The 12,853-nt window shown below is 36.6% G+C and overlaps 1 protein-coding gene across 2 annotated transcripts in view; it reads right to left on the bottom strand.

Moving 5' to 3' along the window:
- Positions 1 to 12,853, bottom strand: part of Micu2 (mitochondrial calcium uptake 2) — a 130,984-nt gene that overhangs the window by 50,055 nt on the left and 68,076 nt on the right. For both annotated transcript variants that reach the window (XM_020167675.2, XM_074043699.1), the window contains exons 3-4: positions 7,801 to 7,832; positions 7,626 to 7,701 (exon numbers count right to left, since the gene is read on the bottom strand). In XM_020167675.2, the coding sequence (XP_020023264.2) occupies positions 7,626 to 7,701; positions 7,801 to 7,832 (108 nt within the window). The remainder of the gene's footprint in view (positions 1 to 7,625; positions 7,702 to 7,800; positions 7,833 to 12,853) is intronic.

The raw sequence follows: 12,853 nt of genomic DNA, 5'->3' as shown, positions 1-12,853 counted from the left end.
CAGCAACTTTTCACTTGGGCTGGCTATGAACCTCGATTCTACCAACATCCACTTCCTGAGCTGGGATTACAGTGTGAGCCACCACTCCCAGCACTATCTTTTGCTAGTTATGATATAGGAAAAATTTTTGATAGTTCTTATATGTAGTAAAATGAAATATCTTAAATTGTTCTAAAAGTAGCTGTTTTATATTTTCTTCACATGACTTTATTAGTATCAACAGTGAAGTATATCTAAATAAAGTGTACCTGTTGAGTCTCCCAATAAAAGTCAATTAGTCAATTCTTTTTTTAAAAATTCATCCACCAAAAATTATTATAAAGTAGACTATAAGTTAAAATTATTATATATTTTTATACTGAACTGATTGTCAATATAACACCAGCCTCAAGGATGTACTGAGCATACATTATAAAATGTCTTTTTCCTTTAAGTTAGAAATGCATATTTCAACTTGTGTTTCAGAGGAAAACTAAAAAGTAACTTAAGTGTTTCCTCAAAATTTTTCCTACAGTACTAGCCACTATCAGATCAGAGTCAGTATCACTGCCAAGAGTACAAAAGTCTTAGCACTTCTACTGTGTGGGGCTTCCTCATAATTTAATAATACTGTTACCCTGTTTCATTTTTTTTTTAATCAAAACAATTTTGAGCACAAGCCATGTGCCACACATGTGCTTAGATTTTAGGAGTTCAGGAGGAAAAGCACAGTTTTTTCCTCATGAGGGAGCTTACAGTCCCGGAGGAAGAGGTCAGCAAGTGACATACGAACAGCAATTTACTAAAGAGTTGCTGACACTCACACATAATAATAATAGTACAGGGAGGGAGGAAGTCAAGAATGGCCCATGGAAAAGAGACCCAGCCTAATTCTGCAATCCAGCAGAAAGCTGGAGGAAGGTGGCTTAGAGAGAAGATGAGAGAGAACAGCACAGGACAGTGAGGCAACTGCGAAGCACAAAGCCAGAACAGACACAGTGCTGTGAGGAGAAGGCAAGACTGGCAGGGCCCAGGCCATAATGGGCTTCTACACTCAATTAAGCAAGCTGCATCCCTCCCTCTGCCCCTCCTTCTTCTGTAGTGCTAGGGGTGGAACCTGGGCTTGGCACAAGCTACACAGGCACTCTATCAATGAGCCACGCCTACAACCCTAGAAGGCTAGATTTTACTTATTAAGGGGCAAAGGCATTTGATCTGTTTCCTATTACTTCTCCAAAGGTAGGAAGAAGAAAGGATGAATTTAACAAAATTTTAGGACACAAAACTGCAAAGATTTAGTTTTAACTGCCTATGAAGGATGGCAGGGGCAAAGAGACAGAGAAAGAATTCCAACGTACTTCCCGAGTCTGGGGAAAGTAGGTGAGGAGTGTTACTATGAAATGAGACCAAGAGTAGAGAGCGTAGTGGCTCATACTTCTAATCCCAGCTATTTGGGAAGCAGAGATTGGGAGGAGGGTCATGATTTGAGGCCAGTCCAGGCAAAAAGTTAGTAAGACCCTCATCTCAACAAAACAAGCCAGGTATATGCTGCAACACCTGTAATCTCAACTACACAGGAGGTGGAAGTAAAAGGATTATGGTCCAAGGCTGACCCCAGGCAAATACCATACCTTTTCTGAAAAATGACCTAAATCAAAAAGGGTTGGAGGTGGCTCAAGTGGTAGAGCACTTGCCTAGCAAGTCGAAGGCCCTGAATTTAAACCTCAGTTTCTCCAAAAGGAAGAATAAAAAAAGAATAGAATGAGCTGGCTTAGGGAAAGATGATGTTTGGGATATGCTAAATCCAAGGCAACTGACAGACCCAAAAGTAGGTGTCTGGCAGCTGGTATAACAGATGTTCCAGCCTCAGGAGAGTGGCCTGGGCTACAGACAGTGAAGGAGATGTGGGAGTCACCCCAAACACACTAAATTAAACTAAAGGCTGAAGAAGAGCAGCGGGTGAAGGCCAGATTTCTAGAAAGTACCAACGTCTAACAGGTAGGAGGAGGAGGAGAGTCAATGACAGGAAGAGACTCAAAGAGAATCTGGACAGTGTGCTTTTAGAGAGACCAAGACAACTTGGGGCACATGGGTTTCCTCAGTACCAGTAACTAAAAGAAATCTTTCACTGATGCTTCATCTAGGCACTATGACAGATGTTTTACACTGGTCATTCCTACTTTAACCCTGAAGCAGATATTAGCATTCCCATACTACAGATGAAGTAGGAATTAAAGAAGCTTATAAATCAAGGGTCATAAGAAAATTGTGAGGCTCCCTCCATCTGTTTAGACTGTGACACCTTCCCATCCTTAGGGAGACTCTTCTCTCAGCTAGACTGTGGCAATATAGATGCACTGAAGGGATGATGAAGGTGAAAAGCAGGGTTGTGGCCTATCAGAGTGGGGTGAAGAAGAGAACGCAAGACAGCATTTGCGTGAATGGTGAGAGCAGTTCCCCCTCTGCCCTCTCAGAGTACTTCTAACTTCCTAATTAGGCACTTCTGCTGTCCTACCTCACCTTCCCCATTAATTGCTTACTTTTCTTGAAATCACTAAGCTGTATCTCCTAGTTCTCATTTCTCTGTCAGTCCTTTATTAATGGAGGCTGGTTTTTTTTAAAAGATATACTCCTGTCTGAATGGTAAAAAGGTAAGTTGTGTATTTTTATTCCTTAGCTTCTGACTCTGAAATGAATGCTCTCTGAATTATCGAACCTTGAAGTCACTTATTGCTTCTATTTCCTCTCAGTCTCCTGTCCCCAAACCCTCTTATCATCATCGTTCTCATCTTTTTCTCATACAAATTTCCTTACGAACTTTGGCCAAGGAAAACAAAGGAATTCACTGAATGGCTAGCTAACTAACTTCCTGCTATGGGCTTCTTCCATTTTCTGTCTATTTTTCTAATAGTTCACCATTAAGACCCCCTTCCAATTATCTAGACTAAATACTGTATTTTAATTCTTCTTCAAGAAATCCTAGAAATGTATGGTTAAAGCTTCTGCTCATTCTCAGAATATATATAACCCTCCTGCTATGTAAGGAACAGGGGGAGCTGGACACTGCTAGCTCACACCTGCAGTTCTGGCTACTTGGGAGGCAGAGGTCAGGAGGATCACAATTCGAAGCTAGCCCTAGGCAAATATTTTGAGAGACCCTATCTCGGAAAAGCCCATCACAAAAAAGGGATAGCAGAGTGACTCAAGCAGTAAGAAAGCTTGCCTAGAGGCCCTGAGTTCAAACCCCAGTGCCACAAACAAAACAAAAAACAAAACAAACAAAAACAGGGAGAGAGAACTATCCAATGAAGAAAATGTATGAGCAGGCATCTTGTTAGAAAGATTTTCTCTAATTTAATAACTATCTATATGGTTCTGAGTACAGAGTATGTTATTTTAGATATACATTCTTGTAATCAATAGAAGGGCAGTGCCATGAAAAAGAAATGATGTTTTGTGTTCAAAACTGCCACAATCAGATTTATTTTCTTTAATTAAGTGACTGCAGGTTATGTACCTGCAGGTAGCATAGCATAGGTAACATACTTTGAAATAACTGTAAAAACATGAAATATGGCAACAGAATGAATAATCCCACTTTAAATAACATCTGTTTAGGAAAATCTATATTCTATGTACAAGTAAGCCAAATATTAAGCTGATAAAATGCTGTTTACTAGGAGGCAGAACTTTCTTCTTCTGTAACTTAGAAATAGTTCAAAGGGGATGGGATGTGTGTGGCTCAAGTGGTAGAGCACCTGTCTAGAGAGGAAGGAAGGAGTTCAAAAGTGTTTTGATGAAAAAATTAAAACTAGATGATAATATCGCATTTTTGTTTAGACATTAATAACAGTTGTACTATTTCTAAAATTTACTAAAGCATTTACTGCTAAATAGATTAATTTTATTGATAAATGTGATTTTTTTTTTTTTTTTTGGCGGGACTGGGGTTTGAACTCAGGGCCTCATGACTGCTAGGAAGGCACTCTTACTGCTTGAGTCACTGTGCCAGCTCTTTTTTTGTCATGGTTTTTTTTTTTGAGATAGGGTCTTGTGAACTATTTGCCAGGGGCTGGTTTTGAACCACAATCCTCCTTGTCTCCAGAGTAGCTAGGTTTACAGGCATGAGTCACTGGTGCCTGGCTTATTGATAATTTCATTGATAAAACAGTATCAATCCTAGGAATGAAAACTAATATAAATTACAGAAAGTTTTAATTGGAAAATAGTTTAAAAAAACCCATGTATTCGTCATACTTTCAATATACAGAAAGGCTAACTAAAAATCTCATAGCAAAACTAGGCCCTGTGTTCAATGCCCCACATTGAACAACAGAACAAAATAACAGTAAGAATACTTGAGGGACTCACAGAAACAGGCCATTTAGCTAATTTTAGACGGGAGTCTGTTATGTGCTAGAGTGTTTAGGCAACACACTAAACCGACTGCTTAAAATTTTCCTCTTGGAGAATTTATGCTTTAATTAGCAAAAATGAGAAGTCAGACAGGATCGTATAACAAGATGCAAAGCACCAGAGAGGGAGAACTGCAGTGGTTTCAGACATGGCATTCATAGCGCAGGTAGCTGTGAGAGGAAAGTGGCTGAATGGGTGAGTGGAAGCACAGATGGTGTTCCATACAGAGGTGACAGTGGCATTTAAAACACTACCAGCACTGTGCAAAGTTACGGTCAAGGCTCATAGGCATTTTTCTTTTTCAGTGGTGCTGGGGATGGAACCCAGAGCCTTGGCTATGAGAAGAAGGTACTCTACTTCTGAGCTACATTCTCAGCCCAGCATTTTTTTTTTCCAGAGTAAAGTGTATTTCTAAGCCTTGAAATAGGTCTTTTCTTGTAAATAGCACAGATCAATCTCTTGTCTCAAGTGTTTTTTCCTTAAAATGGTTTAAACTTTCTCTTTCCAGTTTTTACTTTATGTGTTTCCTTGAAAACAACTTTAAATAGAATTTCTAAAATCCTATTACATTTATATATAGCGCCTTATATATATATAAAAAAAAAAAAACTAACCTACTCTGTTCTAATACCCTACCATTGGGCCAAAATTATTATAGACCTCTCCCTACCCTTCCTTACTTCAGGAAAAAAAAATCAAATAATTATAAAATAAATGAATGTAGAGCTGTAGACATTACTAAGCTTTTCACAACTGATAAAACATCTTTATTAAAAATATCAAAACACCAAGAAAAGTATGCATGATGAAAAGATACCCTGAAGCCATAGATTTGATAAAACATTGGTATTTTGAATTTAAATACCATACTTAAAATCTACTATGAAGTACCAAATTAGTAATAATTTCCTAGAGTAAAGCCTTACCAAATCTTTTATTAACTATGATTTAAAAGGTACTATTTATTTTAATTTACAAAATCATTATTAAAGGGCTATAGTCCAGAAAATATTAAATCTTACAAAACACACAGAAATTGTAAAATTCCAATTATAAATTTATAATGTGCAGACACATAGTAAGAAAACTAGGGTGCTTGTGGTCACACAGCTAACAAAGTTGGGAAGCCAAAGTAGGTTTAAAGTCCATGTTCTTAATCACATTTTTTAGGGTTATGCACTAGATACGACAAACATTTAAAAAATCTTATTTTATTAAATTCTTTCAACAATCCTGTGAGGAGGGCATTACTATCTTGTTCTAAAGGTGAGGAAATGAGGATAAAAGAGATTAAGTAATTTCTCCAGGTCATAAAACGAGCGAAAATTTGAATTTGGGTCTATTGATTCCAAAACACATGCTCTTAATCATTACATGCCAGACTACATTCCAGTAAGTTCCCCTTATACAAAAAGGATATTCTGGTGCTATACAGAAAGGAATCTGTTGATGGGTGGGTGGCACAGTATAAAGATATTTAGTTTAGTATAAGTAACTAATGCTTGTAGAATATAATTAAATACTATGTAATCCATTAAATTCCAGGGCACTAAGGGATGAGCAGAAACTGGTACTTATTAATAAGCAGTGACTGATCAATACCAACTTCAGTATGGAGTATTTACTTATTTATTTATGCATTTTGTGGAGTGAGGGATAGAATTCAGGGCATCATACATGCTAGCTAAGTGTTCTACCACTGAGAAAACTTTTGAGGATTTCCAAATGATTATTTTTCAAAACCACTTGCTCTTTTTCCATTTTTTGTCCCACTACACCTGTGTTTCAGCTTCACTGGTAGTTTTCTCCCTTGACTTACCTAATTTTTTTTTTTTGTGGGATTGGTATTTGAACTCAGGGCTTTGTGTTTACAAAGTGGAAGTTCTTACCTCTTGAGACATACGGCCAGCCCATTTGTTCTTGTTATTTTGGAAATGGCGTCTTGTGAACTATTTGCCTAGGCTGCCCTCAAACTGCAATCCCCCTGATCTCAGCCTCCCAAGCAGCTAGGATTACAGGTATGAGCCACTTGTGTCCTGCTTACTTTCTTCTTTTCACCTCTCTTCCTATTTTACACTTTCCCCTGTTATCCTTAGATCCCATGGCTCATTAGTTAAAATGACTCATTGTCAATATTTCTAACTTCCCAGTCCATTACTCTTCTATCCACTTGTTTCTCTGTTCAAGTTCAGTTCTTTCCTTGCCACAGAAGCTTCTTCAGACCTTCTCCTTTCTCCATAAAGTTCAGCCCTACCACCTCTACTTTATATTTAAAAAAAAAAATCAATCAATCAACCCCAAAACATGTGCCTCAACTTTTTGCCACTAATTTGCAAACATCTCCACAACATACCCATCTCATCAACCTTTCCTCCTGATGCAATGGGAAAGGCTATACAACCAGTGGCATGCTGGTCCTCCCACCTGACTTTCAAAGACAACTCCTCTCCAGGGCTTTGTCCTATTTATACTTCCTTTTCTTTCTCTTACATTTCCCAACCTTCCCTCTCATCAAGAGGAAGTATGCTCCAATCTCCCCAGGAAAACTAAACCAATATTCTTCTAGCCTTCTGCTCTACTCCAGCTTCTGCCCTCTAACTCCTCTACTCATGCTCTGGTCTTTCAAGTGATCTGCACTTAATTTTCTCCTGCTCCCACCCACTTCAAAGCCCTGCAGTGTGGCTTCAGATACCATCCCCTCATTGATATGTACTTGCTTAACGGTCAAGCACTTCCTATTGCCAAACCTAATGGATCTAGCTTACTTCAACTTCCTGGTTTACTTGATTTTTACATATTTGATAACTCCTTCCTTTACCATGTTCTCCTCTTGGCTTCTGAGATCCCATTCTCCTGGTTTTCCTCTACTCCAGTCATTCTGCCCCATTCGTTTCCTTCACAGGTACTTCATCGCCATTTATTCCCTTACACATTGCTGCTACTCTGGATTCTCTCAGTGGCTTTCTCACATTCTTTCTTTAGATTTATGTCTCATCATCTTCTTACTCTTCCTTATTCCATCTCTAAATTTTAATCAACGCTGATTGTTTTAATAATTTATCTTTAATTGTTCAAAGAATTTGAGACAGTTATTTCTTATTTAATGGATATTTTAGTGTGTTTTAGAAACACCTATTAACATAGTACAAATCTCACAGCTTAATTCCCTAATAATACTTCAGTTAAATATAAGATGTAACTAGAAATGAAATTTAACAACAAATAATTACCTTTATCACCAAGGTCTCTAAAAAAAGTTGATCCGAAACTAGCTGATTGGATTCCTGCCAGTACATCTTCGATATCCTTTGAATACACAAATCAAGATCTTTCAGTTTAACTTATACAAGTTCATTTTCTATCTTACCCAAAACAATCAGACAAAAAACCCCACAAGTTGCTTACCTTTTTTGCTAGCTTCTTGACTGAAGTTTTACCTGAAGCAAAGAAGAAACATTGTTTACATTATTACTAGGTAAAATCCAGCCTGCACTAAGGAAGAGAATCATTTATAAGACAAACAACTTTGCAATTTTAGTTAATAATCCTTAAGTTAAATCATGTGCCAAAGAATTCTAAGTCTAAACACAAAGATGCATTTTTAAAACAAGATCAGTTTTCTACTTCACTCAATTTTATACGTAAGAAACCTAATAACATCTTTGACTTATCTTAGTTATCTGCTTCATACCCATGCCCAGGTCATGTGGCACACATGATTTCTTACTTCATATCATTATTAAAATCAGTCTCTTTTTTGCTTTTGCTGACAAAAAAAAAGTTACATGCATGCTTTAGAAAGTTACCATTTTTTGAACCCTGGAAAAGTCCTTTTTATCATTAAAAATTTTTATTATCATGTTACTGTACTGGGGATAAATTGTGGCATTTATAAAAGTTCTTACACCATATCATAGTTAAATTCACTCCCTCCATCATTCTCCTTTATTCCCCTTCTCCCCCAATTCCTGGAATAGTTTCAACAGATCTCATTTCACAGGTCTCAATTTTTCACTTTCATACATTAGTACATAATATTTCCACCACATTCATCCTTCTATATCCTTTCCTATATCCGCCCCGATCCCACCGGTACCAACCCCCAGACAGGACCTGTTTTACCTTCCTGTTCATTTTTGAAAAAGACATTTTTGTTTGTTTAAGATATGTATACAGTTTTCATTGTGACATTTCCGTATATACGTGTATTTTTTGGTTCATACCCTCTATTTTCCTTTCTACCTTAGACCCCTGGAAAAGTCCTCTTAACCTTGTAATTTTCCCATTAAATGTGAAAGGCTAGTCAGAATGATTGTCCATCAGAGGTGATGGTACTTTTCATAATTTTCTACTAAATAACAGAGATTTAAAATTAAGGTTTTTACTCTTGGGGATATACCCAAAAGACTGTGACACAGGTTACTCCAGAGGCACCTGCACATCCATGTTTATTGCAGTGCTATTCACAATAGCCAAGTTATGGAAACAGCCAAGATGCCCCACCACTGACGAATGGATTAAGAAAATGTGGTATCTATACACAATGGAATTTTATGCAGCCATGAAGAAGAACAAAATGTTATCATTTGCTGGTAAATGGATGGAATTGGAGAACATCATTCTGAGTGAGGTTAGCCTGGCCCAAAAGAACAAAAATCGTATGTTCTCCCTCATATGTGGACATTAGATCAAGGGCAAACACAACAAGGGGATTGGACTATGAGCACATGATAAAAGCGAGAGCACACAAGGGAGGGGTGAGGATAGGTAAGACACCTAAAAAATTAGCTAGCATTTGTTGCCCTTAATGCAGAGAAACCAAAGCAGATACCTTAAAAGCAACTGAGGCCAATAGGAAAAGGGGACCAGGAACTAGAGAAAAGGTTAGATCAAAAAGAATTAACCTAGAAGGTAACACCCACACACAGGAAATCAATGTGAGTTAATGTCCTGTATAGCTATCCTTATCTCAACCAGCAAAAACCCTTGTTCCTTCCTGTTATTGCTTATACTCTCTCTTCAACAAAATCAAAAATAAGGGCAAAATAGTTTCTGCTGGGTATTGAGGGGGTGGGGGGGAGAGGGAGGGGGTGGAGTGGGTGGTAAGGGAGGGGGTGGGGGCAGGGGGGAGAAATGAACCAAGCCTTGTATGCACATATGAATAATAAAAGAAAAAAAGAAAAGAAAAAAAAATAAAATTAAGGTTTTTAAGCTATCCTCCTTACTGCCTACATAATTTCCCTCTTACCCACTATAACTCTAAAGCAATCACATTATTTCTTTTTGGGACTTACGCTGATTAACAGCTTCAAGACATTTTACATACTAAATGTTTTACTTTTCTCTCTTACATAAGTACATTACAAACTTTACTTCTTGTTCTCAATCTATCTATTGAGATATTAATCCCTTTAGTAAAATTATATGCCAGTCTGTGAAAACTCAGCTGACACATTAAAAAAAAGAGTGCCTTTAGATGTTCCTTTTCAGTAGTTTGGGCTGCTTAATTCAGGCTATTAATCCACTGGGTACAAATTCTATTATTTTTTGTAAACTATCAAAATTTTATTTGCATATTAGTTGAAAACTCAGTTGTAAATATGAATATATGGATTTTAGAAACATCCTTAGGTATACTATTTGGGGATAAGTTTTATTCACTGATTAACTACTACATGTCAGCCAATGACGACTCTAATTCTCTAGATTCCAATATTAGATGCTATCATTTGTCTATCATCAGATAGGTAAAAGGTACTGTTTAATTTACAAATCTAATTGTCTGTGTGAATGTGTATGTAAAATTATGTAGTAATATAATACTGATAACAAACTCCAGAAAACTATAATATATGTATTTTAACTTTTATAAGACAGGGTCTACTGTGCAGTCTAGGCAGGCCTCCAACTGGCATATCTCCTGCTTTTGGATATATGCCATAACAGAGCTTGTTAATTACGCATACTATTATGGGTATAGTTTTTTTTTTGTGGGGGGTGGTAATCCCTAGGGATTGAAATCAGGGCCTCATGCTCCTAGGCAGGCACTCTACCACTTAAACCACACCCACAGTCCAGTTTTATTTTTTTGTGGTACTGGGGTTTGAGCTCAGTTCCTATACCTTGAGCCACTACACTAGCCCTTTTTTGTGATGGGTTCTTTAGAGAGAAGGGTCTCTCGAATTGTTTGCAATGGCTGACTTTGAACTGTGATTCTCCTGATCTCTGCCCCCTAAGTAGCTAGGATTACAAGTGTGAGCCACTGGCACCCAGCCCAGTTTTGATGTTTTTACTTAAAGTTCAAAACAATAACTTAAAAGAAATTGATTATACTTCATATGCCTCATTAATACTTTAAAATTTTTTATTCATTTATTCACATATGATTAGTGCTTTTCTTAAAGTCATGTTGCCAATTTTTCATTACTGTGTGTCCTTTATTTTTGAGACAATTAAGGTAATTTTCATCAGTTTTTTAAAAACATTAATCCTTGCACCCTGCTCAGAAAGCACATGTTGGGAAATAGCTGCTATTTTGAAGGTAGAAGAGGACTGAGAATTTGAAGGGGCAAAATGGTTTCTTAGAAATAAGAAGCCCCAAAGGGTCTTATACCTAATAGCTAGATTTGTTTTTGGTCTTTCAAAAATCTTTGTGCTTAAAAAAAAAAATCCTCCTACTTGAAACTGAATGAGGAAAGAAGGTAATGCTTGGTTCCTTGCCGCTACAAATCTAGCTGCCAAGCAGTTAAGCCAAAAAATTCAGTATCACATGAATGCCATACAATAAAAATTGAATAACTGAGTAATAATAATTGAATAATATCAGAATTACAGGTAGGAAATAAATTATAAAACCCACTGAGGCAGACTTCGTATCTGTCTTACTTTTATGTAGATCAGTACTTAGCACTTAAGTATTTGTTGAACCTGAATTAAAAACTTAGAAACAATTCCATGATATCTTCTTATCTGGATCCTGGCCTTTTATATAAGTTGTTGTCTTCATCTTACACATAAAGCAAATGGGCAAAAGGAGTTAGACCATGCTACTGTCATGGCAAGGTTTGTTTTCTCAAAAAGATTTTTCAGAAAAACAGGTTTAAGACTCCTGTAGTTCCTTAGAAATGGTAATGGGAACCTAGGTACTGATTTTCTGATCAATTGGGAGGAGAGTATGAGACTTCATAGAGTCCTTGGAGGCCTACATAGCTGATTTTTTTGTAAAATGAATTTATCATCAACATGTTTTTAAGACTTTTGAATATATAAAAACCAGATGGCATATACATTAGTTTGTGTTCCTGCCTGAACTGCACTAGATGAATATTTTGTTTTTCCTATCTGCTTAGAACAATGAGTTCTCTGATACTAGAAAAGCATAGGAAGAATCATGTTTTTATTATTTTAGTGTTATTCTTCATTTACTCTTTCCTAAAGTATGATAATTTAAAAATACTTTCAATTGGGAACACAGATAGGTATTTTTTATAGCTTTATTGCAATATATTTCATAACCCATAACATTTATCCATTTAAGCATATAGCTCAATGGTTTTTAATATATTCAGAACTGTGTAACCATTATTACAATTAATTCAGGATATTTTCATTACCTCTCAAAGAAAGAAAAATTCCTTAGCAGCCACTACTCTTTTCTCTTCCACCACTCCTATGAAACTGTTCATCTACTTTTTGTCTGTTGGATTTGACTATTTTAGACGTATCTTATAAATGGAACCATACTACATGGCCTTTTCCCCTAGCTTCTTTCACTTAGCACAATGTTCTGAAGATTCATGCATTTTTTAAATGTTGGAATAATATTCCATTATATGGATATAGCACAGTTTTCATCTATTCATTCACTGGTGGATATTTTAGTTACTTTTTCGCTACTCTGAATAATGCTGCTATGAACATTTATGTGCAAGTTTTTGCGTGGACATATGTTTCTATTCTCTTTGACATACACCTAGGACTAGAATTGCTAGGTCTATGTTCAGCATTTTGAGGTGTTCTGCCAAACTGTTTTCCAATGTAGTTGTACCATTTCACATTCCTACCACAACCTAAGAGGTATCCAGTTTTATCTCACCCTTGTCAGTACTTTTAACTTTGTCAAGGATTGGTATTTAAACACAAGAAATTTGAGGCATAAATTTGAAACTACATGAAATTCAAACAACTTCAAATTCCATTGCATTATATCAACTAGGGCTCTGTGCCTGAGGTGTCCACAAAATGAGTAAGTAAGACAGCAAAGAACACTACTCAAACACAACTACTATATTGGTAGCGAGCACAAACTGTAGCCAATGTAAAAAGCTTATTTGAATTGTAAGCTTTTCTAGTGTGGAGATAAGAACAGCTAAAATTTTGACTTAGAAACAGTTTCTTAGCTATGACACCTAAAATATAAGGAACCAGAGGGGGGAAAAAATAGATATACTGGATGTAA

Source organism: Castor canadensis, chromosome 10 (genome assembly GCF_047511655.1).
Source record: "Castor canadensis chromosome 10, mCasCan1.hap1v2, whole genome shotgun sequence".
NCBI lineage: Eukaryota > Metazoa > Chordata > Mammalia > Rodentia > Castoridae > Castor > Castor canadensis.
Note: the sequence above shows the minus strand (reverse complement) of the source record. Positions and strands in the feature narration are given on the sequence as shown.